This window comes from Stenella coeruleoalba, assembly GCF_951394435.1.
Source record: "Stenella coeruleoalba genome assembly, chromosome: 12".
NCBI lineage: Eukaryota > Metazoa > Chordata > Mammalia > Artiodactyla > Delphinidae > Stenella > Stenella coeruleoalba.
Genome location: NC_137158.1, coordinates 80427952 through 80454429, shown reverse-complemented (window position 1 = coordinate 80454429; position 26478 = coordinate 80427952). Strand labels below are relative to the sequence as shown.

General features: G+C 43.0%; 1 protein-coding gene across 7 annotated transcripts in view; it reads right to left on the bottom strand.

The window, feature by feature from the left end:
• Positions 1-26478, bottom strand: part of ARID1B (AT-rich interaction domain 1B) — a 412486-nt gene that overhangs the window by 9832 nt on the left and 376176 nt on the right. For 4 of the 7 annotated variants that reach the window (XM_079939553.1, XM_079939556.1, XM_079939555.1 and 1 more), the window contains 8 exons: positions 24870-24979; positions 23993-24151; positions 18285-18494; positions 14897-15101; positions 9497-9635; positions 9066-9238; positions 3417-3567; positions 648-744 (listed from right to left, as the gene is read on the bottom strand). In XM_079939553.1, the coding sequence (XP_079795679.1) occupies positions 648-744; positions 3417-3567; positions 9066-9238; positions 9497-9635; positions 14897-15101; positions 18285-18494; positions 23993-24151; positions 24870-24979 (1244 nt within the window). The remainder of the gene's footprint in view (positions 1-647; positions 745-3416; positions 3568-9065; positions 9239-9496; positions 9636-14896; positions 15102-18284; positions 18495-23992; positions 24152-24869; positions 24980-26478) is intronic. The other 3 variants (XM_079939557.1, XM_079939559.1, XM_079939554.1) reach the window with 2 other exon arrangements.

Below are 26478 nucleotides of genomic sequence, written 5' to 3'. Positions count from 1 at the left end.
ATAATACAATTCACTGTAGAAACATGCTCCAATAAAATTAAATAAATGTTTAAAATCCCTTCTATTTTACAAGAGGTCTTAGACCTGAAAAGTGGTTTAGAAACAGTAAATTCCTGTGTCTGAAAAGCCATGGCATATTGTGCAATCCTCTGCACTGGTCGTGATAACTGCAAGGTTACCTCACATACTTCACCACCATCTCTGAGCTGCAGCGCTGTGTAAACAGCATGAACCTAACACCTATCCTATAAAGTGAAAATAGGCGGTCATTAATATCTTACTCTTAAAAACAAATCAACTTTCACTATTAGTATGTAATATTTTAAGTTGTTTTCCCTACATATCCTCTTTAAAACATATCGACAAATTTCTGTGCTAAAATGAACACACATATGTCTAAACCATACTTGAACTTGGGCTTATTATTTACAAGGATGAAATGTCCTTAACTTCCTACGACATGTTATATTTTCAAGAGCTATTTCTAATTTTCTGATTTCAAAATCCTAGGAATATTTTTGAGCAAAAACAAACATAACCTGATTGTTATATGTCATTTTTGTTATACTTCCTAAAACTGTCCAGAAGTAGTACGAGTTTGAATTTTAAACAGAAAGCACAGAGATGCATGCCGCTCGCCAACTCACCGTCTGCTGTGGATACAGGCCCGGCTGGTGTCCTCCATATGCTGGCTGTCCTGAGGGAGGGCCTTGGCCTGGGTACTGTTGCCCGTAAGGTTCATGCCTAGAATGAGGCATTCAAAGAGAACTTCACTTACCATGGACCTCAGGCCAAGGGAGGAAGGAAGAGTCCATTTCTGGAAACCCCACTGCACCCTCCAGACAGGCGCTGGCAGCTGCAGCAGCAGTTCAGCTCCCAGCAGAAGGGGTGGTAGCACCCACTCTGGGGACGCTGCCGATCCCTGGCCGGTGGATGGGAGGAGCCCCGCTGGACGGAGCCACCCTCCGCCTCTGAAGAGAGGCCCCGCCCATCCACTGAGGGACGGGGAGGGCACGGCACAGGCTGATGTGAGGTATTAACGAGGGCAAGAAATAACAGGAGGGGCTTGCCTGGTGGTGCAGTGGTTGAGAGTCCGCCTGCCAATGCAGGGGACACGGGTTCGAGCCCTCCACATGCCGCGGAGCAACTAGGCCTGTGAGCCACAGATGCTGAGCCTGCGCGTCTGGAGCCTGCGCTCCGCAACAATAGAGGCCGCGACAGTGAGAGGCCCGTGCACCGCAATGAAGAGTGGCCCCCGCTCGCCGCAACTAGAGAAAGCCCTCGCACAGAAACGAAGACCCAACACAGCCATAAATAAATAAATAAATAAATCTTAAAAAAAAAAAAAAGAAATAACAGGAGAACCAAAGAATCAAAGCAGTATTTCTAGGAGTACCAGAACACTGGCATATAATGGTGGAAAATGTTTATATGTCTTACTTTCTCATCATGAATATAAAATGTGCAAGTTTTTAAAGGGATACTTCAAAATCAATCCAAATGATACTAAGTATAGACAAAATTACTCAAAATTTCAAAGTCCTATGACCTTAAAAGGCTACAAAAAAGAATAACAGGGATGATTTAAGTACGTCTATTAAATCTTAAAATGGGAATGAGCAATACATTTATTTCATATTGAGAAGTTATAAATACCATAAAAATAGCATGTTTAAAAGAGCAATGAATCGAAAACTTAAAAACTAAGCTGGTGTAGATAGTATATTGAATCTTGTAAGAAAGAGAATACTTGGACTGAATATACTCCTAAACTGGTCAAGGAGTGAGAATAAGAAGGAAAATAAATGAATTTTTAGAATATCACATGTAAAACAGATACATGGGAAGTTTTTGCTAATGACATGGATATCTAGAAGGTAGCTTACAGTTAGGAGGAAAAAAATATAATTGACATGGATAAAATTTCAGCCGAACGAGTAACACTCTTCAGAAGAGAAAACTTAATGAGGTAAATCCTAATGTGGTAGAGTCCAAATGACTATTAAACCCAGGCCACGCACTATTCCAGAAAGCATTCCAGAAGAAACAGAAAAGCATATTTGCTTGGGTTCCTTTAAGAATATATGTCCCAGGATGACTGTTCTCCATTTAATCCCATCAGCCTACCCCTCACCCCCTACCCTCACCAAAGCTTTTCCTGGACCCTCAAAAACAAACCAAACCTTAGTAAAACCCTGATCCAGTACACTAGACATCACACAATGGTAACTGACTGAGGCAGATTTCACAAATAAACCTTCACTAGGAGGTCAGAATAAGAAGTCGAGATTCCTGAGTCACTATTAGAAAGTACCACATGGCTTTGAGCATGTGAGGCTGTGTAACTCAAGAACCAGGCTCACAGAGGATGCTAGAAAGAAACCTTATTCGGTAAAACAGTGATTTTTCAAACCTTTTTTCCTTGTGTTAAACCAGGGACACCTCACTACCTAACCTACAGCATGTGTACTGAGGAAAGGGGAGCAGCGTGGACGGAGGCCTCGCCACATGGGATTCCAAGGAAGCGATGGAAACCATTGCCTGTCCTGAGAACTGCCCGCGCAGCGACAGTTAGAAAAGGAGCCTTCTACGGCACCTCCACTGGTTTTCTTTAAAAATGTTAAATCGAAGCCTTTGTTTCTGAGCACTTCTCCGTTAGGGAGGTAACGAACATGCCAACCAAGGGAAGGGGCTTCCGTGGTTAAGGACCAAGGTCAGGAGCCTTCTTCACACAAAGAAGTCCACCCTAAGCCACTATTTTAGGAGGGAGCTTCCTCGCAGAGACGTTTCAATGACTTTCCTTCTATCTTATTAAAATAATCTGGGCCAGTAGTGCAACCTTACTTGCCATTTTAATATCAAGATGCTGTCCTGAAAAAAAAAAAAAAAAAAAAAGCTGCCCTGGCTTTTCTCAGAGATGTTTATTAAGGAACAAAGTATTCCCTCCCTGTTTAAAATGTTCACAGTGGAAACAACTGAAAAAACAACACCTGGAAGACCTTACCGAGAACCACTACCACTGAGCCTGCTGGCAGCCCAGTGTGGTACCACTGCCCAGACCTCGGCCTCTGGGAGACAGGCTGGCGCTGAGGTCACAGGAGGAGCCAGGTGTGGAGGCTCGAGGCGTGACCGCCCTGGCTCTTGCATCCTGAGAGAGGAGACTCTTGCCCTGGCCAGCCCAGCCCCAGCATATTTCTCATTTGTGCTTTTGGGCACTCGCTAATAAAAATACAGCTGTACTTGGTGGCCTGGGGACAAGGTCCTTCTCCCCAGTCCTGTGACAGTCGTCGACTGAAGGCAGCCACCTGACACGCACAATCCTTTGAAACTCCATCGGCTCCCCGGGCTCAGAAGTGTGTGTGTGAGGAGGGCAGTTTCTAGTGAGTTACCTCATCTTCCTCTTAGGAAACACTCACCTTCGATCGTAACTGGCTCCATAGGGAAACGGCTGCCGCTGCCCCATGCCTAGACTGGACATCGCTCCAGACGGGCTCTGGTTGTACATGTCCTGCATGCTGCTGGCAGCCATCTGTCCTTGCGTCATAAACGGCTCACTACTTCCAGGCACTGCAATATTTTCAGGAACAGACGAAAAATTAAGCACTTTCAAAAGCCAAAGGGCCCAAACATCCCTTTCTAGTCATTGCTGTTATCCTTAATATGACAGACAACAATACCGACGAAAGAGCATAAGGTCTGGAGTCAAGATGGGCCCTGTTGGGGCAGGATTCTAAGATGGACCCTGAGGTCCCCCTTCCCCACCCCCGTACACACACCTTGTATGAGCCTCTCCCTCTGAGTGTGGGTAGAACCTACGAATGGGATAGGATGTCACTCCCAGGATTATGCTACATCACAGGGCAAAAGGGATGTCACAGATGTAATTAAAGTCACTAATCAGCTGGCTGAACTAACCAAAAGGGAGAGCACCTACGTGGGCCCTTTAAATCAGCATCTAGAGGTGAGAGACGAGCAAGTCGGAGACACTCTCCCCCGCTGGCCTGAGAGGCCCATGTGTTAGGAACGACGGAAGCCTCCAGGAGCAGAGAAGGCCCCAGATGACGGTCAATAAGAAAACGGGACCTCAGTCCGACAACTGCGAGGAAACAAATTCCGCCAACAACATGAACAAGCTCAGAAGAAATGGAGTCCCGGCTGACAGCTTGATTTCTGCTGTGAGCTGAGAACCCACAGAAACTGCGAGGGCATACGTGTATGTTGTTTTAAGCCACAAGTTTGTGTTATGCAGTAATACAGGAAGCGAACACAGGCCCAGATCCATACTTATTTGGGTAAGCTGCTGAACTTCTAAGTTTAATTCCTTGTCTATAAAATGTGGTTGGGAATATCATCTCATGGAATGGTTGTAAGGAAGAGATGAAATATAGAGAGAGAGTTACTTCCCTTCCCTTTTAGGAAAAAAAAAAAAAAAAAAAAGTGAAAACCTTAACATAACCACCCATGCGCTGACTCACTCTAAAATCAGGATGAAGAAAATCACTAGGGAGCTAAGAACAGCTCAAGAAGGGATGAGATACAACTATTTCTAACAAGGGGTAGAGTGTCAATTAGGTCAAATATGCAAATTAGCATTAGCTCAGAGCCTGAAGGAAATTGAATTGGGTCAGGCCCAGAAACTAGCCTGTAGGCAAATTAAACATTTTAATGCAAATCTTAATTGATATACAGTACTACCACCACCTGAAGGTTACTTTTATGTTCCATGGGATAAAAGCCGATTAAAATTTTGTGGGCTGATAAAATATGTTTGGCTGGTAGAGAGGTGCGAATAGCGAAGCCTGACACTGGCAGAATGTGTTTTGCTTTGTAAGGTGCTTTCACGTACTTTATATCTTACAAGATCTTAACTCAACCTGCAGTAGAACCAGTTTTGACGTTACTTTCCATTTTACAGATGTAAAAACAGACAGACAGAAATAAGGGAGATAACTAGAGCTAAATAACTTAATTCCCTAACAAAGAGTTCTTAAAAATTAATAAGGAAAAAGACAATCAAATTAAAAAATGGGTGAACACGTCGATGGACATTCACAGGAAAAGACAAATAAATGGCCGCTCAATATATGAAAAGATGTATGATCTCATTTATAATTAAGGAAATCCAAGTTAAAACAACTGTGAGGCTTTCCCCCCTCCCAATCTGATTGGCAAATATTAAAACCACTGATAATAATCATTCTTGGTATGGGAGGACCCACATGCTCAAGTTAAGAGTATTAAATTGGTATAACTTGCCAATACCTGCTATGATAGGCTATATTTTGGTGACCCCCCCCCCCCAAAGAAGCACACCTCTGGGTGTTCCGTTCATAGCTTGTGAAGTCCCACCCACTAGGAGGCTGGGCACCAGCAAATGTGATGCAGCAGAGAGTTGTGAGGGCTGCAAGTGAGGCTGCACTCTTGGAGTGCTCCTTCTGGAACCCATCTACCATGTCACGAGGCGCCCAAGGACCTCCAAGGAGAGGCCCTGTGGAAAGGCCCCACGGAGCAGGCCCCCACCAACAGCTCCAGGAGCTCCCAGCAGAGCCTCCAGGTGACACAGCCGTTCAAATGACACCCCAGCTCAGCAGAGCTCTCCGTCAGGCTTCAGTGGACAGCGGCCCCTCAGAGCCCCAGCTGAGCACGTGTGGAGCCCAGGGCCACCCCGCCCATCACAGGCTGTGAGACAGAATCAAGTGTTGTTGCTAAAGCTACTAAGTTTGGGGATAGTTTGTTACAATAGTAGAAGGTACTCAGTAAATGAAAAAAGAATTCTTATCCTTTGATGCGGTTATTCTCCTTCTAGGAATCTATTTCACAGAAACGCTCTTACAAGTGTGAGAACACAGCCATGCTTCAATAATCCCTGCATCATTATTTATAACAGCAGAATATTATGAACCAAACCACCCATTGCTAGAGCATTAGAAAGAATAAGTAGGACTGTATGTGCAGATGCTAATAAATATTCAACATACGCTGTTTGGGCTTCCCTGGTGGCGCAGTGGTTAAGAATCTGCCTGTCAAGGCAGGGGATACGGGTTCAAGCCCTGGTCGGGGAAGATCCCACATGCCGCGGAGCGACTAAGCCCCTGCGCCACAACTACTGAGCCTGTGCTCCAGAGCCCACGAGCCACAACTACTGAGCCTGTGCTCTAGAGCCCACGAGCCACAACTACTGAGCCCACGAGCCACAAGTACTGAGCCCGCGAGCCACAACTACTGAAGCCCACACACCTATAGCCCATGCTCTGCAACAAAAGAAGCCACCGCAGTGAGAAGCCCGCGCACCACAACGAAGAGCAGCCCCCGCTGGCCTCTCTCCGCAACTAGAGAAAGCCCGCGTGCAGCAACGAAGACCCAACGCAGCCAAATAAAAATAAAAACACGGTTAAGTTAAACAATGTATAAATATTCACTTATTGTTCACTTACAAGCAGTTAATCAATCAATCCCTCAATCAGTGATGAATTAAGTGAGTAGGTGGGGAAGGCAGGCAGGTGGACAGGCGGGGCCGAGGCTACTCAGGGCTGCTGACTCTTAGGCTGGGCTCTTTCATCTACTCCACCACCACACTACAGGTCGGCAGCAGGAGCGACAATACCGACACCAACAACAGGCAGCGTGACAGCCACTGACGTTGGTCGTTCCACAAAAAATCAGAGCGCCACCAAGCTCGCCGCCACGGTGTGGTGAACCGAGGAACGGAAAACTTCATTATACAGGGGGTAGGGCTGTAAGAAAATATGTTTCCTGTGGGTTTTCTGCTTCTCCGCTTTAATTTGATACTAAATATACCAGTACCGTAAGGCAGCAGGTGAGCTGAAATAGACTGGGGAAATGCGAGGCAGAGCTGCCCGCTGAACCACTGTACCATTCACACGGTTGATGAAAACACATTGCAGAGCTACCTAGTATCTAGCCAGGTGATCCAGTCACCCCCCACTCCCATGTTTATTTTCATTATAAAACAATTAGCGGCGTACGGAAACAAAAGAAATAGAACTCTCGCTGTCTAACATAGCATATGGGTAGGATACTGGAATACTTCACAATAACTTTTGAAACCAGATTCCAAAACTTCATTATTTTTTCCATGTTATTGTCATATTTTCAGAGTCTAAAAATGTTATACATCCACCAACAGCACTAACAACGTGTTCCTTCTAGCGTCTCATACCACTAAGGAAGACAGCTAACGCCAACACTCACAAAGCTTTCGAACCTCTGAGCTTATGGATTTACTGCATGTTCTGCAAAATCTTTACTTGGAATAAGCAGCTCGTAAACCTTTTGAAAGGAAAAATTATAGATTATCTTGCTTTGTATAACAGATATCTGAAATACATATGAAATACAATCTCATTTGTTAATTAAATGGTAATATGCCCAACATCTAAAAATTTGAGATTATTCATTTTTATTTTGCATTGCTCTGTAATACCTGTGAAAGCCAAGGCTTCGGGCTTTATGTTTCTCTCTACTCAAGACAGTATCAAGAAATTCATGTACCCCAAACATCTAAATACAGCAAAAGTACTATTATTCAAGGGATCCCAGAATAAGTACTTCCATAAAAATATTATTCACCATTTTTCTGTACGCTTTTCAAAAAATATTCATAGCATGCCTCAATGTCACAGGACTCAACTGCATCTGGAAGTGTGCCAACAACATTTGGCACGTGGATGCCACTGGAGGAGCTAAAACGGGCTTAGATGGCTACAGTCTCAGGGCTACGGGAGTGCTGGGGGCTGATACCCACGAAGGAGAACCCCACCCTGGGTGTTCGCTAATGTTAGTGAGAACTCTCGGTGACCTCGTCCATCCTACAGCTGTCGATACCACTTCTCTGCTTAGTTCTCCAAGATTATACCTAATTCCAACGCTCTGCCCAGCTCCAGACATACACTCCACAACTTACCGCCCTGACTTATCCACAAGTCAACTCGGGATTTCCTTCTCTAGCTTGTTCATTTCCCAGATGTCCACACCACAGGTAGTAACAGCCAACCTTATTTCCCTCTCTTTCCCAACTGCCCACACTCAGGTGGTAACATCTTCACCCTCTCAGTCACCATCACTTGGTTCTTCTCCCCACGTTCAGTCCATCAGCACATCCTGTTGTTTCTATCCCCCAACGTATATACCGGGTGGGTCCACTTCTCAAGCTCCCTGCTGGGGTCTAACTCCAACCCATCACCTCTCCCTGGATTATGACAGTGGTCTCCCCATCTCCACCCTCACCTCTCTCCACTATGTTCTCCATAAATATCCAGTTATTTACTTATTTATTTTTAACAAAAAACCCAGTCACCTCACTTCCTGCATAAAACCCCAAACTCATCAACATGCCCAGGAAGGCACAAAGGCTCTGCCCCGTTGGCCTCGACGTGCTCAGCTTGCCCCCTGCTCTCTGTGCCCAGGAGCCTTGCACCTCCTCAAACACACCAGCCCCGCTCCTGCCTCGGCCTCCCCAACTTACTCCCGCTCCCCACGTCTCAGCAGATAACTGACAGCTCCTCTGAGCCCTCTCCTCCCCGCCACCCTCCTTAGGAGATGCCCCTCCTTCCATGACCTCCACCCAACGTCATTGCTCTTTGTGTCCTTTCTTGCCTGTTTGTTTCCTTCCTTCCATCAACCACCACCCTTAATCATATATATGTAGTTTAACTTACTTTTTGTTTCTTGTTTGTAGACCGTCTGGTTTACCAGCATTCTACCTGGCACTCAGCCCCATGCCCAGGTCATGCCATGACGACCATGACACCAACTCCAGGCTGCACTGGGAGCACATTTGCTTACAATACATACCAGTCACTCTTCTAAGGGCTGTGTCTACGTGCATTAACTCAATTAATCCTTGTGGCCCATTATTATCCCCATTTCTAGATGAGGAAACAGACGTACAGAGATGCTAAGTACTGTGCCCAAGGCCAGAAATTTAGTAGGCTGGGGAGCTGGGACTCAAATATGTCTCGAATGGATCAGTGAATCAGTCATGGGATGGCAGACAGAAGAACACCCTCTGGACCAACTCTGCACAGAGGCCCCTCGGCATTTACCTTTTCTCATTCCTCCAAAGGGGTCCTTGTTGGGCTCGTAGGGCATCCTGCCCATCACTTCTGGCATGCTCATGCCCTGCTGGTATGGGGCGCTCGGAGTCATGGAGTTGCGTTTTGGGAATGATGAATCACTTGCGTCTGAGAATGGGTCGTGCACACTGACTGTACTGCTTCTGATAAGATGAGAGACATGAAAGCTTAACGACAGAGCATTAGTCACCTCCAAACACTTACTGAGAAAATAAGCCAAGCTTGAAATCTGTACCTGCAAAAACCATCCAAAGTAAAGCATATGAATAAAACTAGTGGTAGTTAATATTTACAAAACTCACTAGAGAACACCGTTGCCTCTCTCTATAAAAACTTTGCTCCAGAAAAATGAAAATAGGCAAATCTGATTTTGTATGGCTCCCCGAGATGTTTCAACATACCTTCCACCTTGCATTGGGGTAATCTGTCCATGAGGGGTGGAGGCCGGAGTAGGCGGCTTCAGGTCACCTGGAACCTCTGCCATGGAATTACTGCCAGTTGACTGGGGAGTCTGTGGACCTTGCAAGGATCCTGAGTTAGCTGATAGTAGTAGCACCAAGAGAAAATGGGGGAAAATCTAGAGGTTATCAAGTAAGCTCATCCTTGATAGTTATTGAAAAAAAAAAAAAGGAAAGAAAATAAGACATCATCTTATGTAGAAGTAGTAACAATATCCATTGCTGGTAACAATGTAGTAAAATTAATTGCTCTTACATTGTTTACAGTGAAAATCAGTAAAAGCTTTTTTTTGGTAAACTATTTGGCAACACACTTCCGATGTGAGCCATAAAATATATTTATACCTTTTGACTGGGTAATTGCTTTATCCCAAGAAAATAATCTAATATAAAGAAGGCTTTCGGCAGAAAAATGTTTATTTCAGTGTTGTTTATAATGGAGATAATCTGAATATCTGAGAATAAGGAAAAATGGGATGAAAAGTTTGGTATATCAATTTGATGGACTATTAGGAAAATTATCTGGGTCTTAGGCAATGAGAAGTGTTTACGTTGTAAAGCAACGATACAAAGTAATACAGAGCTTTATATCATTTCAATGCCTTCTCAATGTCTGGATATGTCTATGCTGTCATTAACAGTCATCTTTAGAGCTATGAAATCATATTTGTTATTTACAGAACACAAGTCATATTGGTTTGGAGTTCTTTAATGTCAGTATCAGAGTTACAAGACTTGGCTTTAACTATAATTACATTATAATAACAGAGCTCAGAACTGAGCAGATCTTTTAAAAACTTAAGTGGGATTCTTGCAAATAATTAACCTGAAAACATAATATTTTAAGGGCTCTTGCTTTATCATTGATCACAGTCTTTAGCATGTTAGATGTTCAATAGACACTGGTTTCACTTATTAATTAAACAACTACTAATTGAATGAATAAAGTGCTTGCTATATTGTAGGCTGTTTTCTACAGCTGGATGCCCCAAAGACGGAAAAAGACAAGAATTCCTGTCCCCATACAGTTTACAATGACTACTTTCAGAACAGTAACCCTAACAAACAGAACTAATGGCTGCTTGTAAACAATAATATTGCGTATGTTACTACCCACAGCTCCTCTCCTATGGAGTTCCAAAGGCTCACCACAGCTACCACCACCCACACTTTAGAGGAAACGGAGTTGAACAAATCACTGGAGACTACGGAGTGTGCTACAAAGGCGTAAGAAACAGCAATGAGCCTGTTGCTTCTCCTCAAAAAGCCTCAGCTGAGCCCAGACTTTGCTAGCGAGGCCAGGTCTGCCCGGTCCTGGGTCCTGGCTGTGTCGAGAATGAACACTGACGACTACGCTAGCCAATGGGGAGCTTGTTCCGTAATATCTCCCCTGGGTGCCCAGGGCTGGAGTGACTCAGGGACGTTCTCACAGGTGCCAGGAAGACTAACTTCAAAAGGAGGTATCTTCTTAGATGTAGATACCTTAAAATAAAAACTTACCAATTCATGCTTACAAACCAAATTTTGGTAAAACCCTGGAAATGCGTATTTAAAAAGGAGATATAATAAAAGAACAAAGTAGAGTCTTTTACAAACGTATAAGGATAACCCTATACATATGACTGCACCGTAGAGCTGGCAGGAGGAATAACTGGTTTCTTAAATCAAGAAGCAGATTGTACAGCAGTCTGTACATCTTCTGTGGAACATGGCTCACAAGGCTGTGATCTCAGAATGACCCTTATTTACAAGTATTCACATTTACAGCTAAGATGGAAAAAAAAAACAGGAAAAATTCTCCCCTCTTGCCAGTGTGTTTTCCTTTCCTTTTAGGAAAAAAAAAAAAAAGAAGGCAGCCAGGAGGCTGGCTCTCCAGGATATCCCTACCTTGTGCCAGAAGTTACAGATGTATACTCGAAAGTAAACAATGCAAAGGTTACTGAAGGTTAAGTGCATCCACACACTTGAGACTGTACAGCCAGACTCCTAGCTGGGAAGATAATTTACACAGCATGAACCCGGTGCCCCAGCTCTGGCTGGGGTTACGGGAAGTAGGGTGGGGAGAAGAGCAATAGCTGATATGTCTCAGGTCTACAGCGACCAGAGGTCACCCAGAGGGCACCTCTGTTTATAACCCGAGCCCCTTTCTCATTTATCTTCCCACTGAGGATTCCCTAGTTGGATCCATGACAATCCATGACAAGTTCTGTGACATCACCCATCAGCTAATAATAGAAATGCAGTCAGCCACCTGCCAGCAAAGATGGATGGGTTTTTGGTTACAGACTTACTAACTGAAAGGGGAGCTTCCTGCCACCTCCCCGCACTCCTCCCAGGCGGGTCCCCTCGCCGCCCCTCCCCGACTCTAGCTTACAGGCGGGCCCAGGCCACCTGGGGAGGCGATTCCTGTGACCGTTCATTAGATCTCCACAAACTTTTACAGTCTGTTATAACAAGAGCCCGCCGGCACCTCAGAGATGCAACCACACCCCCAGTCCTTGCTCAGGCTTCATTCAGGAGCCTTCCTTTGGCTGACTTACTCTAGTCCCCGGAAGATACAACCTGGATCTCTGGCATGAGAAACCACACAGCCACTCAACAATGAAGATCCTGGTGCAGCCCCCAGGGCTAAGGGGTGATACCTCTCAGGGGCTGACAGGATTGAATTTCAGATCAGTATCAGCTGCATCAAATCAAAACTAGAATGCAGAGGGATGACTTAGAATGCTAAGTCATTAGCACTTAGGATTTAAGTTGGTTCAGAATGACCATTTGAAAAAACCGTCTAGAATGTTTCTTAGGAATCTTTTAGTTGTTTGCCTGGATGTACTCGTAAGGAATAAACTACAGTTATGTTCTTATGGGAAAAACCGACTTCAAAGAACACAAACATTGGTTGAAAATTAGTTAAAAAAAATTTTGTAGTACATGAGGCCCTGACGTGGCAAATACCTGGGAATAAGTTGTTTCCCTTCTCTGACAATAAAAATGTTTCAGAGGCATTTTCCTTAATGATAGGTCTGGAATCAAAGAGGCCACAATGCACAGATGCTGGAGGAGATGCCTGGTCTTTGGTTGAGAGGCTGACGTGACTCACTGCCCTACTGCCCAGTCCGTGTGTCCGTCTCTCTTGCTGAGCGGTGTGCAGAGCACATGAGCCAAGCAGACTGGCCCCGTGCACCCTGCACGATGCCTTCCAGGCCTTGCACTGGCTGAATGGCTAGACTCAGGAAGCTTTCCTCCCCTGCTTCCTGTTTCACAGGACTTGGGCTCCATTTGGACCACTAGGAAGAATGCATTATCAGAAGTGCATCTGCAATCCAAGCTCTTTTGTGCAGTTAAAGCGATAATGTTGCCATAAAAACGGTAGTTTAAAAAAAAAGGGGGGAAAGGAAAGAGCTGACTGTTAAGAGAACAGGCCCTGTACTTTCTGAACTATCTATACCTCAGCAGGATTTCTTGTACTGAAGCTGATGCACACTGGGAGAGCTATTCTCCATACAGAAGTGCAGACCATTCAGTGACATGAGTTCTTTCCTGGCAAATAAAATATACTTTTAGATCTGCGCAGACATTGCCACTTTGGTCCCTACACCCCACCGGGTTTTTATTTTGGAAAAATAGTTTCAGAGCTGTTCACAGGCAGCTTGTTAATGTGGTGAGATTTTCGAAATTAGATTTCCCCGTTTTTAAAGTACACCATAACTGGCAAAGGCTGTGAATCTTTAAGGGTGGGGTTAGAGAGGAGGACTTCTCTATTTGTATTTAGAACCAACAGATCTATCTCTAGGTATGCTCATTACAAGTGCACCTTGGGCCTAAAAAGTATTTATTTGAGATCTCTAAGTGGCCTTAGATATTGGCATCGCCATCCAGATATCAGCTAGAGGGAATAATTAAAGGAGAAACAACTCCTTTCTTTGGCTCACAGACACCACGTCCTACGTGTAAACAGTTTACCGATTACAGCGCTACTTTAAACACAGGTGTAGTGGGCACACCTACCTCTCTAGTGCCAGAGCCAGATGTCTGAGATCAAGGCCCGGTTTTCCCACTCACTAGCAATAATGGGCCAGTCTGCTTAGATTATTTATTTATCGAATTTTTGAATTTTATTTTATTTATTTTTTTATACAGCAAGTTCTTATTAGTTATCTATTTCATACAAATTAGTGTATATCAGTCTGTTTAGATTTTATGTGCCTCAGTTTTCTCAGGGATTTTAGAACAGTATCTTTATCACAGGGCTAACATGAAGATTAAATGATTAAAGCACTTAGAAGAGCGTCTGGCACACTGTCAGTGCTCAAGAAATACTGGCAATGAGCTATGATCATCTGATCGCAGAGCAAGCCTCTGCTGGGGGAAGTGGCAGGTACGATCAGCCCCATCTTGTATGCAGGACAGTGTGACTAAGCGTGGACCACCCCAGGGCTTGGACACAGCCAGAAACAGACAACAGAATGATCAAATTTAACTTGAGTGAGGTCACCACCCAGAACTAAGGATGATGCAAGTTTCTTCCCATCTCTAATATCGTATTTATCAGAATATAATGATCCAGTAATATCAAATTTGAAACACTAACAGGCAGAACAAAAGCTAGCGGGAGAGCTGAAAAGAATGGCAGGGTCTCCAACAGCTGAGTGAAGAGAGAGGAGAGAAGGAAGGTATCATCAATATGATTTTGCTTATGAGAATTTAAGTGAATCACCATTATTCCTAAGCGGTATTTTAAGATTCCTGACCTTGGGGTCAAAGTTAACTGGACTACTCTTTCTCAGAAATAGGGCTATATAGACCTTTATCTTGACAGTTTGCTGAATTCCCTACAAGCAGAAACTTGCTTGGCAGGGGATATTAAAAACCAAGTCCAAATTCTGTTTTGTTAACGTACAAATCGGAGTGTCTCTGACAGAGGCAGAGCTGGTAGAAGCTGGCCGTTAAATCCGCAGAGTGGCGTTTCCAGCATCAGCACAGGTTACTGGGGAGACTTATTTTGACGGTTAGATGGAATATTTTAAAATAATTGTATAAGGAATAAAGGTATAAAACTCAGAATTCCAAAGTCTACTTTGGCTAAAAAAGGTAAAGCAAAAGAACCGTGCCTTCCAAGTGCTGACCAGAAATGACAATACCCCCAATTTTATTCTTTCTTCCCTTAAGCACTGCCAACGGGGTCTAATTAAACAGACAAGGCAGAAGAGAACACCCCTGGCTCTCTAAGATCCCAGTTTGCTCTGCTCGCTTTACTCTGAGCGGCCTTCTTAGAGCCTGGGAGGGACTCCATGGGGGCGGGGTCCCCGGCTCGACCGCCGCTACAGCTGCAGCACCACCACTTACCAGGAGAGGGCGGCTGGAGCTTGGGCTGCTTCTTGGTGTCTCCCGTGCTGAAGACTTCCGGCGGGGGCTCCTCCCCTCGCTCAGTCTTGCACTCAAAGGCAAACAGGTACTGAATATACTGCTTTTTCAGGGAGCTCGCTGCACTGCTTGAAGTGCCGACATTTAGGTTGGTTGCCAGCTCGCGCCACTTCTTGTTTTTATTAACCTGGCAAAAAAAAAAAAAAAAAAAAAAAAAAAAAAGGCAGGATCATTGGTTTGCAGCAAAGTGGCTTGTTTAAAGCCAGGAGACAAAAGAAAAGCACTTAATGTCCTGTTTTACTTTTTTTTTTCTTCACTTGCCTCTTTTAACTAATGCTCATTATTCCCACTCAGTAGTGCATAGACAGCATTTACAGTTATAAAACCATTAAGGAACCTGCTGATAGCTACACAGAAAGCACTGCTCGTGGAGATTCTTCTGCCTGGTGCATCTTCTAATGCCTCACGCTCTTCCAGAGCTGGTGCTGTCCGGGCCCAGCAATTTATCTCTGAGCAAATGTACGCTCTCACTCACACTCATCCCCATACCACTTCTTATCTTTAAAAAAAAAAAAAAAAAGAAGGGTGTCTAAAAAACTAACATAAGAAGCAATAACAGAACTATTTGGCAAGGTAAGTGTTTGGGCCTTAATATGAAAAACAATATCTTCTTCCAACAGCCGCAAGCTTCCGGAAAGATGAGCCTATAATTTTGGTCCGTGCCCAGCCTCTCACGAGGCTTTCTTGTGGTGTTGGGTGAATAAGGCCCCAGCCAAATGACCCCAGCTTAAAAGCCTGGCCGAAGCCATCAGCCCTGTCTGAGCTGTGGAGGCAGCAGGTCGCTGACTTGGCAGCACCTGTGGGCTTGGGAAGGGGTGCACAGGACTACCCAGTGTTCCCAGTCACACTTCGGATGGAGGGAACACAACTGCAAAAAGAGAAGAGAAAAAAGAAAGGAAATCCTCAAATGTTATAAAAGGATTTGAGGAATTACTTTAACCTTTTGATTCCCACATGGGAACACAGTTACATGACACTGAAACACGAAGGACACGTGAAGGCCTGCAAATACTTGGGGAATATTTTGCCTTTAGACGTTTCCTGTGTTAAGTAGCATAGGTTAAGGGGACAGTGAGTTTTAATGACATGTTCAATTTTTGGATTCAGACTTTCTCACAAAGCTCTTTATGTCCATTTACTTAGTACTAAACGGTGCATGATAAACCATGGAATACTCCTGGGAACGCTCAATGCCATTTTTGTTACGTAACGCCAGGCTGCAACAAGCAGGCTTGCAATTGCTTCCCAAACAGTAAGCAGAGCGCTGCCTGATATACCCTGAATGAGCTGATCTGTCTGTGGCTGCAGCACCTATTCCAACCACATCTGATGGCCACCAGGTAGAGCGCCAGACAGGGTGTGAGCAACAGTGCTGCCAAGGAGCTCATCACCGCTGTGAATCACTGCTACGTTCAAGCAGCTTCATTAGCTAAGCCAGCAGAGTCCTGCTCACAGACCCAACATGGGAATACACACTACTGACAGAGTGAGGTGTCTAGACGATCCCTACGCTGCTGCGAGGGGTGACACCCAATTGTTTGGCGTCCTGGGGATTCTAAAAAAATCTGTCAGGGGGTCTAGGTGTAAAGAAAGAACGGTCAGGGGAGTCTATGCCCATAGGAGAAATGTCAGGGGTGTCTAGAGAGGAAAGGTCGGGGGGGGGGGTCTATGCTCAGAGGGGAAAGGTCAGGGGTGTCCAGGTACAGAGGGGAAAGGTCAGAGGGTTTAAGTGCAAGAGAGAGGTGTGTATCCTGACCTCTCCCTTCACTGACCACCACTCACACCTGGTCTGCATCCTATGATTTACCATCTGATCAGGCAGTCTGGGGTCAGGCTCTGATTGCTTCAGTTGTAGGCCTCGGGTCTCGGGTGGGAGGAGGCACCTCAGGGAGGGCTGAGAACAAAGGCCTCTCCTGCATCCCCAAGAGCTGTGTGGCACCGAGACCAGGGCGGGCCCTCGGTGATACCTGTGGATTACACGACCTGCCTTTGGATAGCGAGGCCCCGCACCACCTGAGGCCCGAGCAGCTACTTTCATTGATCTGGGTGGGAGCCCAGGTATTGGCAGGTTTTAAATTCTCCCAGGTGGTGCTAATGAACAGCTAGGTCTGAGAACTACGGGCAGAAATAAGGGCTTGCGTTTTGCAATCAGACAGACCTGGCCTCACCACCTAGCCTGAGAATCCCTGGACCACAACATTGTACAGTCAGCCTTCCGTGTCCCTGGGTGATGCATTTGTGAATTCAGCCAACTTCAAATTCAAAGAATCAAAAAAAAAAATTCCAGAAAGTTCCAAAAATCAAAACTTGCGTTTGTACCAGCAAATATTTAGGCAGCATTACATTTTATTGGATATTGTAAGTAATCTAGAGATGATTTAAAGTATACGGGAGGTTGTGTGTAGGTTATATAAATAAGGGACTCGAGCTCTGAGGATTTTGGTGTTCGTCGGGGTCCTGGAACCAATCCCCCATGGATCCCAAGGGACAACTGTACTTCATCTTGTTACATCTCTTCTTCAGGGCTGATGACCTTGCATTTCACGGGTATTGAGAAAAAAAGTGACAAGAAAAAGCACAGTGCCCAGGACGCAGTGGGCACTCACCCCTTAGGACACTTTCCCCCATTCTACTTCGGGACATGGATATACAAAACCAGACCCAATGCTAAAAACTGGGCTGAGACTGGGGAGGAAAGTGTGGCCTCTAGGGTACAAAATTGAAAGGGGAATTGCAGGGGAGGCATCTGCACGACCCCAAAACGAGTGCCTCCTGGAATTCTGCACTCCGGGTGCCACTTCTGCCCATGCCAGTCCCAGCCCTGTGAAAAAGGGACAGCACTGCTCTTCTTGTCGCCCAGGTATGGTGGACGTGGTCTTAGAAGGATGACTTAGTTTTCTTGCTCAATTGCTCTGGATAGAGGGAAACAGTGAATTTTTGATTTATATCTAATCTAGACAACTTAGTCATTTGCAAAACATTTTTATTTACTATGAAATTCTGACAGATTCAGTAGAATTCTGGAGCTGTCAGGGACCCGAAAGCAAAATCTAGCCCAAATGTCTCATCTTACAGATGAGGACTGAGACCCATATAAATGACCGAGATCACTCTGCGAGTGGGCAGCGGATCCGGGTCCCTGGCCCCAGCACCCTCCCCCTGCAGCACATGAACATGGATCCCAGTAAAGGTGACCTTCCCAGGGGCTTCGCTTTTTCTTTGTGAGAAAAAAATTCGAGTCTGTATATTCAAAGAAAGCTGCTGTAAGAGCTTATCTATAGCATCTCCTCGTTCATTCATTCATTCTCACCTGTGCCAAACCTCCAATCTCTTTAACGCAGACATAGAGTCGGAACAGGTCCAAGGGCTTCTTGCCCACCGCAGGCAGACTTGAGACCGGGGAGCCTCTCTCCTCCATGAAGGTGAGGTATCGGTCTACCCAAAGCTTTCTCTCTGGCTCATTCCCCAATTCATACACCTTTGTGATCTTTTCGCCAGTGGTGGTGGATGAGCTGGACTTCTAGAGCCCAGAAGGAGCATTTGGAGATGGGGCATGGGTGGGCAGAGGGAAAGGGAAGAAGGTGAGAAAAAAGTAATGAGCTACCAAATACAAGAAGAGAAGAAATTTTAAAACTACTGCTATCACACAACAATTAGGAATGAAGGCTACTAGTTCAGGCACAAAGTATACATTGTCTTAATTAAGAATTTACTTTGACTTTAAATAAAGGGCCCAAACTCCCCCTTTTATATACTTGAAAAACAAAAAGAAAGGAACAAAAACTTTCTTTTACTTTATCAATATAAGCGTTGAATCCCAGAAGGCAAGATTCCAATGACACCTCGCGTCATTTTTAAAAACAAAAGGGTGCTAGCTCATTGAATGATCACAGTGAATTTAAAATTTCACACGTAATGTTATAGAGCCCTAAAAAACTACATGGTCTCCTACATTTCCTTGTCAAAATGTGGATGGCCGATGTGTGTCTTCATTAAAACTAAATCATATGGAGGAAGAGCAAACACGTGGTACTTGCTGAAAAATATAAGGTAGGTCACATGTCACAGGACCCAGTGGTGTGTGGGCTCTTTGTAAACCAATGACCAGCTGAAGCTCTGGCGTTCACTCGTAACAACCTGCTTTCTCGACTTAAGATTCCTTGAACTTCTCTGCCAAGGTTAAGGGGCTGTTTAGATAGTTTAATACATTTCTTAAGCAGCCACGTGTTAATCACAAAGACGTGTGCTATTTCATACTCCCAGCATATCTATGGACACACGTTTACTTTCATGTGCCCATTTGGTTTATACTGATGCTCTAATTCTTGGTCTTTTATTTTTCTAACTATGTATTTGATTCTAAAATGTCAAAAGTTGCTGTTTCATAAAGAGCCCAACTGTATATTTTTCCTTTCTTTTACGTCTCTGTATTTGTAACAATATTTGTGCACTTGTAATATCTGCAACTCCGGGATCATTGTGCAAAACCACTTGTAAAGTCTCGATAAAGATTTCCTTGGAATAATAATATACTTCATTTAGTCATGTTTATTTACTAGGTTGTCATTTGCAGTGTATAGCTCTTATTTTAGATGGAGTTTTTCTTAACTCTTTTTCACTATATTTAGCTCAAGATCATTTTAAGCCTACTGCTGAAATGGGGGCAGTGGTGGTGGTAGGGCCTGAGAAAGGATGCTTGAGAATGAAACTAATCAAGCTGGTGAGTGGCAGAGGTCCCTCCAATTAACATGTAATTTTCCCAAGCTGTTCTGGCTAAAATTTTAAGCCTTCAGCTTTAAAATTATTGAAGCATAAAATCTTTACATAAAATATATAAAACTGGGTAATACAGTTGATGTAAATAAAGAAAGTAGAGTGGTAGGATAAAAAAATGTGATCTTTTAGAATTTGAAGCTGAAGCTAAAGAAAGTTACTTTAGATAAGAACTTAAAGTACGTATACATGTTCCTATATACGTCTATAAACTCACGTACATACCAGATCATGGAACATACTCCACAACCAAATAAGCTTTTAAAATTTATTTACCATATTCTCACACCCAGGGAACATCTGACTCGGAAAAGAAACTGTTCTAACACATTTTACACCGCGTTCTCATACTGGGAACGTTTCAGAAACTTCGTCATCATTAATGAGGTAGTTATGAACAGGAGGTTTCCAAATCATAGTTTTGAAACTTTGTCTTTATTGGGAGGTACACTGAAAACAATGGACCCAATCTTTTTTTTAAAAAATAAAAATTTGAAAGAAGAACCAGAGGAAAAAACCATTATCACCTAAAATCAATTAAAACCACCACCATGAACCTCCCCCTTGCATTTCATCTGTGAAGAACTCAGAGGAAAAGTCTGAGATTCCATTTAAAAATAAGAGATATAAAATCAGTCGTTTCAGTTTACAGTCACTCTAGGTGCTCCGCCAACATCCCGAGTAAAAAGATCCAGCTGCTGTTCCCGGCCAGGTCCTCTCTAAACCCACACCGTGGAAGGGCTCCAGGAGAAAGTTACTCGTGGCCCAAGCAATGAGACTGTGAAGTGTTTGTTCCTATCTATGAAAGGAGGGGATTCTCGTAACCTGAAACCGGCCTAAAGTAATGATTTACTTAGTTTTTGACTATCCGTATTTTAACTTTCCTTACCTTTCTTTGTTAAGTGAACTTAAGTTTAATTAACTTCTACATATCTCAATTTGTTCTCATAAAATTAGAAAACCTTAATGAAGATAACAGTTGTTAATAGAACTGTTTTACTTTTGATAGTTTTTAGATCTTCAAAAATGCATTCTATGGTGCCATAACGTAAACAAATGCATCTGTGTGAAAAGAAAGTGGTCAAGCCTCAGTTTTATGTCAGGTCCTAGAAGAGGCCTCCCCTGGTGCCGGCTCCCTGGTCCGAATCATCATCGCAAAAGCTTTATTTGTCCTTGGTGGTACCTGGCCTCACAGTGCACAGAGGCCTATGTTTCGCGTGGGATTAGCTGTCTGCCCTCCACTCTCCTGACTAGACTTTAAGTTCCACAAGGCAGGAACTGGGTTGATCTTGAATCACCAACAGCGACAGCACACTGAAGGTACTCAGTACATTATTTGCTCTGAGTGAATACTCACATGAACAAGAAAGGTCTGAAAAGCCTAGCACCATCCAAGTAAGAATTAACAGCTGGTTAAAATATTCTATAAACAGGTTTTCGGTGAGTGAAGTGCTAAGTGAATGTGGACACAATCGAATAAGGCTGAAAGCTGAGAAGGGATTGGTGGGCAAGTAACATCTCCATTCCCAGCTTCCTGGGCTGCACACTGGCCCATTCCCAAAGTTGGTATTTGGGTGCCCAAACAGAGAAAAAGGACATTAAGAGAAACAAAAGCCCTAGGAAATAAAGACTATACACTATCCCTGATCAGGCTCAAAACATACTTTTTTTGTTCAGAGACATTAATTATGATGTGACCTCTGAATAAACGTCATTTACACTCTACCCATTGAACAATGGGCAAGAAAACTAGCCCCGAAGAAAGCTGGTTAACTTTTTCAGGCCACTAGCACCACCTCATATTGCTCTGGTGTTGTAAAAATTGTATCCTACTGCATGAAACAGTCGTGGAGGCAAGAAAAAGAAATGGAGATAGCTGAAAAATTACAGCAAGACATTATTATGGTGCCACAAATGTTTTCCTTGCATATAACTTAATTAAGTCTATAAGTACACTTTTCCTCAAGTCTTTGAAGCAGATTTACATTTCAGCAGTCTTTACCATATGCCTGGTAATATGTGTATATGCATGTTTATGTGCAAATGTTTATTTTTATTTTAGAATGTTTTGTAACAAAACAGCGCTGGTCCATGGCACACTGTCAAAGCATAGAACATCTCTGTTATTTAGTCCATTTCAGGCCTGCTATTAGATAGGCTTTATTAGAAACACTGTTAGGAGCAATTTTAAGTACAAATTAAAGTTGTATCTCAGAAAGAGAAGTTAAATACTCTTCAATATATATCTGCAGTGATTTGATAGCAGAGATAAGTTTAGGTCCTGCATAACAATCTCCTTTAGTTCCTTTCTTGAATGAACATCTCATTAGAGGGTGGTGCTGTTTTTTCAACACAGAGCAATCTCTAACACCTCCCACTACCTCAAACCACATCTTCTGCTGTTCCCTTGTTCTAAGACTGGAGCCAGAAGTTTGCTCGTAAATTCTTAAACAAAAAAATGGCTATGGTACAGGGAGAGATAATGTATGTAGAAATATTAATGAAATCAACAATTCAGTTTTCTTTTTTCTCATATTTAAGTAGAAAGGAGGGCTTTGATAATAGTTTCCTACAGGACTTATTGGATAGAGATAATGTGACTAGTAACTTAAAATAAATATCTCAATCATTCTTTATAATTCAGAAATCAGCAAGATGGAAATTTTAAACCTATAATATGGTCTATTAGTAGTCTTTAATAAGTTATTATTCTTAATTATTATCTTAAGGTTTTAAAGATATTTTCAACCTCTGAAATCTTCCCCTCTGAGCCAATAAACGAATGTTTTGGAAAAGTTATAGCTGGGGTTCTACCTGTTAACTTGAGAGTATCACTGATTCAAAAACACTTTTTCTATGATTAAAACAAAACACCAGAGGAGATCATGGGACCGCCCCCCCCCCCATGTTGGCTGCCTTCTGAGACTCAAAGCAAATAACACAAAGATATCAGAATTAAGGCGCTGCACTCTTTCTTCCATTAGTTCTGCTTCATCCATATTAGAAGCATTTTTCATTTCATCTCGGTTGTTGAAAAAGCGAAACATATGTCTACAAAGGAGGTAACAGCGAATACTGCCCTTTCTTCCTCTGAAAAGGAAAATGCTGGTTATACTAGAGCTCCACATGAATTTTACAAACATTTACTGGAACTACCAAGTCTTCAAACCTTCAGCTCTATCTGCTTAAACCAGCGAATGGATAATTAATAGCAGCCTCCTTTTGGGGTTTTGACTAGATTGCCAGATTCTGCAGTCAGGGTCTTCTTCCCTCCAACTTGCTTTTCCTGAGCTGTGCTCTTCAATACATTGTCTTGCAAAAATTAGCGCATTAATTAAGCCTGCTTGGCAAGTAATTGCATGTTAAGATTTTTCTTTTTTTAAAGATCTTTTGATTCCTTATATGAATGTAAAATAAAGGTTACGACAGTGCCATTCTTCTTCTTTTTTAATGGCACAGAATTAATTTCTTTAGTAGGAAAATAAAGGCCTAGCTCTACAGACAGAAGAATATTAAGGCTAAAAAAATTCCCTGATATGCACATTTCCATTTTTGTTTTTTAAAATATCGTATGAAATCAACACTTAATATCAAGATTATGAGCAGGCTTGTGCAGGATATAATTTTTCTATCTCAACTGATTCTAATGTAGGCACACATTAATCTGAGAGTAGCGTTCCAGATATTCACATGCACTAACATTTCTACAACTTTTCTGTTAATTTCTGACAGGCAGATTGAAACAAGGCCTGGCTGATGATATGCTAAACTGTGCCCAGAGTGTAATATTTATATTTTCAAGATAGGCAGTTTTGAAATAAGATGTTTCAGACACAATAGCCGATGAAAGATTTAGGCCAAAGGCCAAACTTATCATATACTCCATGGCTGCTATTAGTTCCCATGTAAATGGACAGTTAACTCATTTTAAAGATCTTCTATAAGCGCACAATGGATTAGACATTTAAACAAAGTCATTGCGTGAAGGAGTTTGGACCCAGTAACACAATCACATGCTTCGTATAGAGACGCTTCTTTACATCAGTGGTTTCATTACCAGCAATCAACTTATGTATGATGCATATAAACTTTACTCATTTTGTTACTACTACAAAGAAAACCCTTTCATGGATAAATTATGAAGAAAAAGTCTTATAAAACAAATAAATAAGCAAGCATTAAAATAGAATTAATTATCAAAAAACCCCAAAAAAACAAAAAAAACAAAAAACCAGAGCCACTTACAGGGCTTGATGGAGTCTTTGGCCAGCCTGGGCTGCTAATGCTATCACTTTCATCTCCATGAAATGAGGAGATGCTAGCAGAGCTGGGGGACATTGGGGAAGGGACTGGCAGGTTGCCGGGGGTTGGGGGCTGAGAAATACCCTGAGAGCTGTAGCTATCCTGTGGTAGAGGAATAAAAAAAAAAAAAAAAAGACAAAGGTAGGGCAAACTTTATTTAAAATAACAAAAAGCACATCCAGTTTAACAGACTAATTTTTATATATAATAGATATATATATATATATAAAGACATGTACAAACAAACACACAAAACCACACACATGTAAAAGTATTAAAACAACATTCTTAATTAGTATAACTTGGTAAGTTTGCTGGATGCTGGATAGGACCACTGAGCCACCATGCTTACTTCAAGCTTACATGGAATGCTAAGCATGGGTTACCCCTTATGAAAGAAAGAAAGGAAAAAAAAAAAAAAAAGCTGTTCACCTTATTTATCAAATAAGGTAGGAAAGCAAAATATTAAGTATGTTGTTGTTGCTAAGGCGGCCAAAACAGGAAGCTACAAACTGAAGGCAGAGAAAATGGCTTCAAGTACCAACCAGGCAAGATCCCTTCCTTCTCCCCACCCCCGAAGCATTTCTCTGGGTGGGTCCTGTCCCTCCACCCCTCTCCCCCAGCCACGAGTTAAATGCCGTAAGAACTAGTAACTTTCAGATCCACACCATGAGGGGGGCGGGGAAAGAAGACTGCAAACGTTTCGCACAAGATGGAGGCATGCGGAAGAGAAGAGACCAAATGAAAAAAAGTGAGGAGAGAGCCACACGGCAGCTGCAGCGAGCAGACCCCACACCGCGTGCAGAGGAGAGAGGAATACCTTCGACTTGCTCTCCGGCTGTGCAGTGCCTTCTTCTTTACCATCTGCTTTGAGAGGCAGGGGCAGTTTGGATTCACCAGGAGACATCATATCTGCAAGACCCATAGATGCTAATCGAAAACAGGAGAAAAGAGTTTGGGATTATACATGATGTGTCAGGCTGTGCTCCCGCTAACACAAGCTACTGAGTGATGGGGCACCCGAATTTCCCTCCAAGGAAGGAAAGAAAAAAGGAAAAAGCAACTGTAACTCAGAGAATACTCATTTCTGAAATCTAAGTAGCATGACGTTCTGGCAATCCTTTTTTATCTTAGGGGGAAAAAAAGCAATCATTTACTCAAGACCTAAGCCACTGAAAGTCAACTTTTATCAATATTATTTTTTCAAAATTATTACAGCTTTAATAGAGTAGGTGCAAGCAGAAATCTGCCCAATGTCTAAATTGCTCATGGGGGATTCAAATGCTGGATACGTCTATTTTCACTGGTTGACTAGAGGATTTACTGCTTTCTTAACTTCCTAAATTCACATAATCCATAGTTTGTAAAATCATTGACCACTTTTATATGGTTTCATTTGAAAATCGCATCTATTACATATGGCATAGGCTACAATAACGGAAGGTGGTTGTAACAGATGACTTCAAAAACAATAATCAAAAGTAATTTTTGAAGGAGAGGATTTCTAATTATTTTGCAACGGGGCTGGTTTCCTTTCATTCTGGTGCAGTGCACACATGGATCAGTCCTCAGCCTCAGCTCAAATGCCCAGGTTAGACACCCACACCAGCTCAAGCCAACCCTACGGTCCCAGGCAAAACTCATTTCCCAGCTCCTGGCTCAGAAATTCAATCAAGTTCATTTAGGCTTTAGAATGAAAGGTTCACCAAAGAACAACGGATTTACACACATTTATTGCAAACACTACTAGATATTTTCAAGTCAAAAATAGGGATGTAGATTTCCTTTTAAAGGAAGAACAAGGCTACAGTAGGGAATCAGTGCAGATATCCGGGGAATAACAGCTGAATTTCTCCAGAACCCCACTGTGCAAACCATCTGCACAGCACTGGGCTGTGAGTGTCACACCACACAGCTGTGTGAGGAGGCAGAGTGAGGAGAGGTGGAAGGAGAAAAGGGAGAGGGGAGAGAATCATGAGCCTTGGAAATGAGTGAAAAACCGAAAACATTCCCCTTTCAAAATAAAATAAACCTTGAGGTTTTATGAACAGGACCCATTTTACATTCTGCAAATCAACGTGCTGGCCTAACCATGGCAGTGCACATGCAGCATAATGTGCAAAAAAAAAAAAAAAAAAGCTTTAAAAAAAGGCTCCACAGATTGCCCACTACAAAATGATTATTGCACATATTCATGTATTACTATGTTTTAGAAAATAATTAGTTTTAATTACAGCAGTGAGAGAGTGAGCAGGGCTCTGGCGAATTAGCTGGCAAGCTTTGTGGTGCTAATTTGCTAATATCGTTAGCATCACTGCAGGTTGAGACCAGAGGTCCTGCCAAAAAAGCCTACCCAGGCACGTGCCTGTGAGTTTACATCAGCACACTCAATGATGCGCTCTGAAATGCCTGTATTTTCCATGGGCACA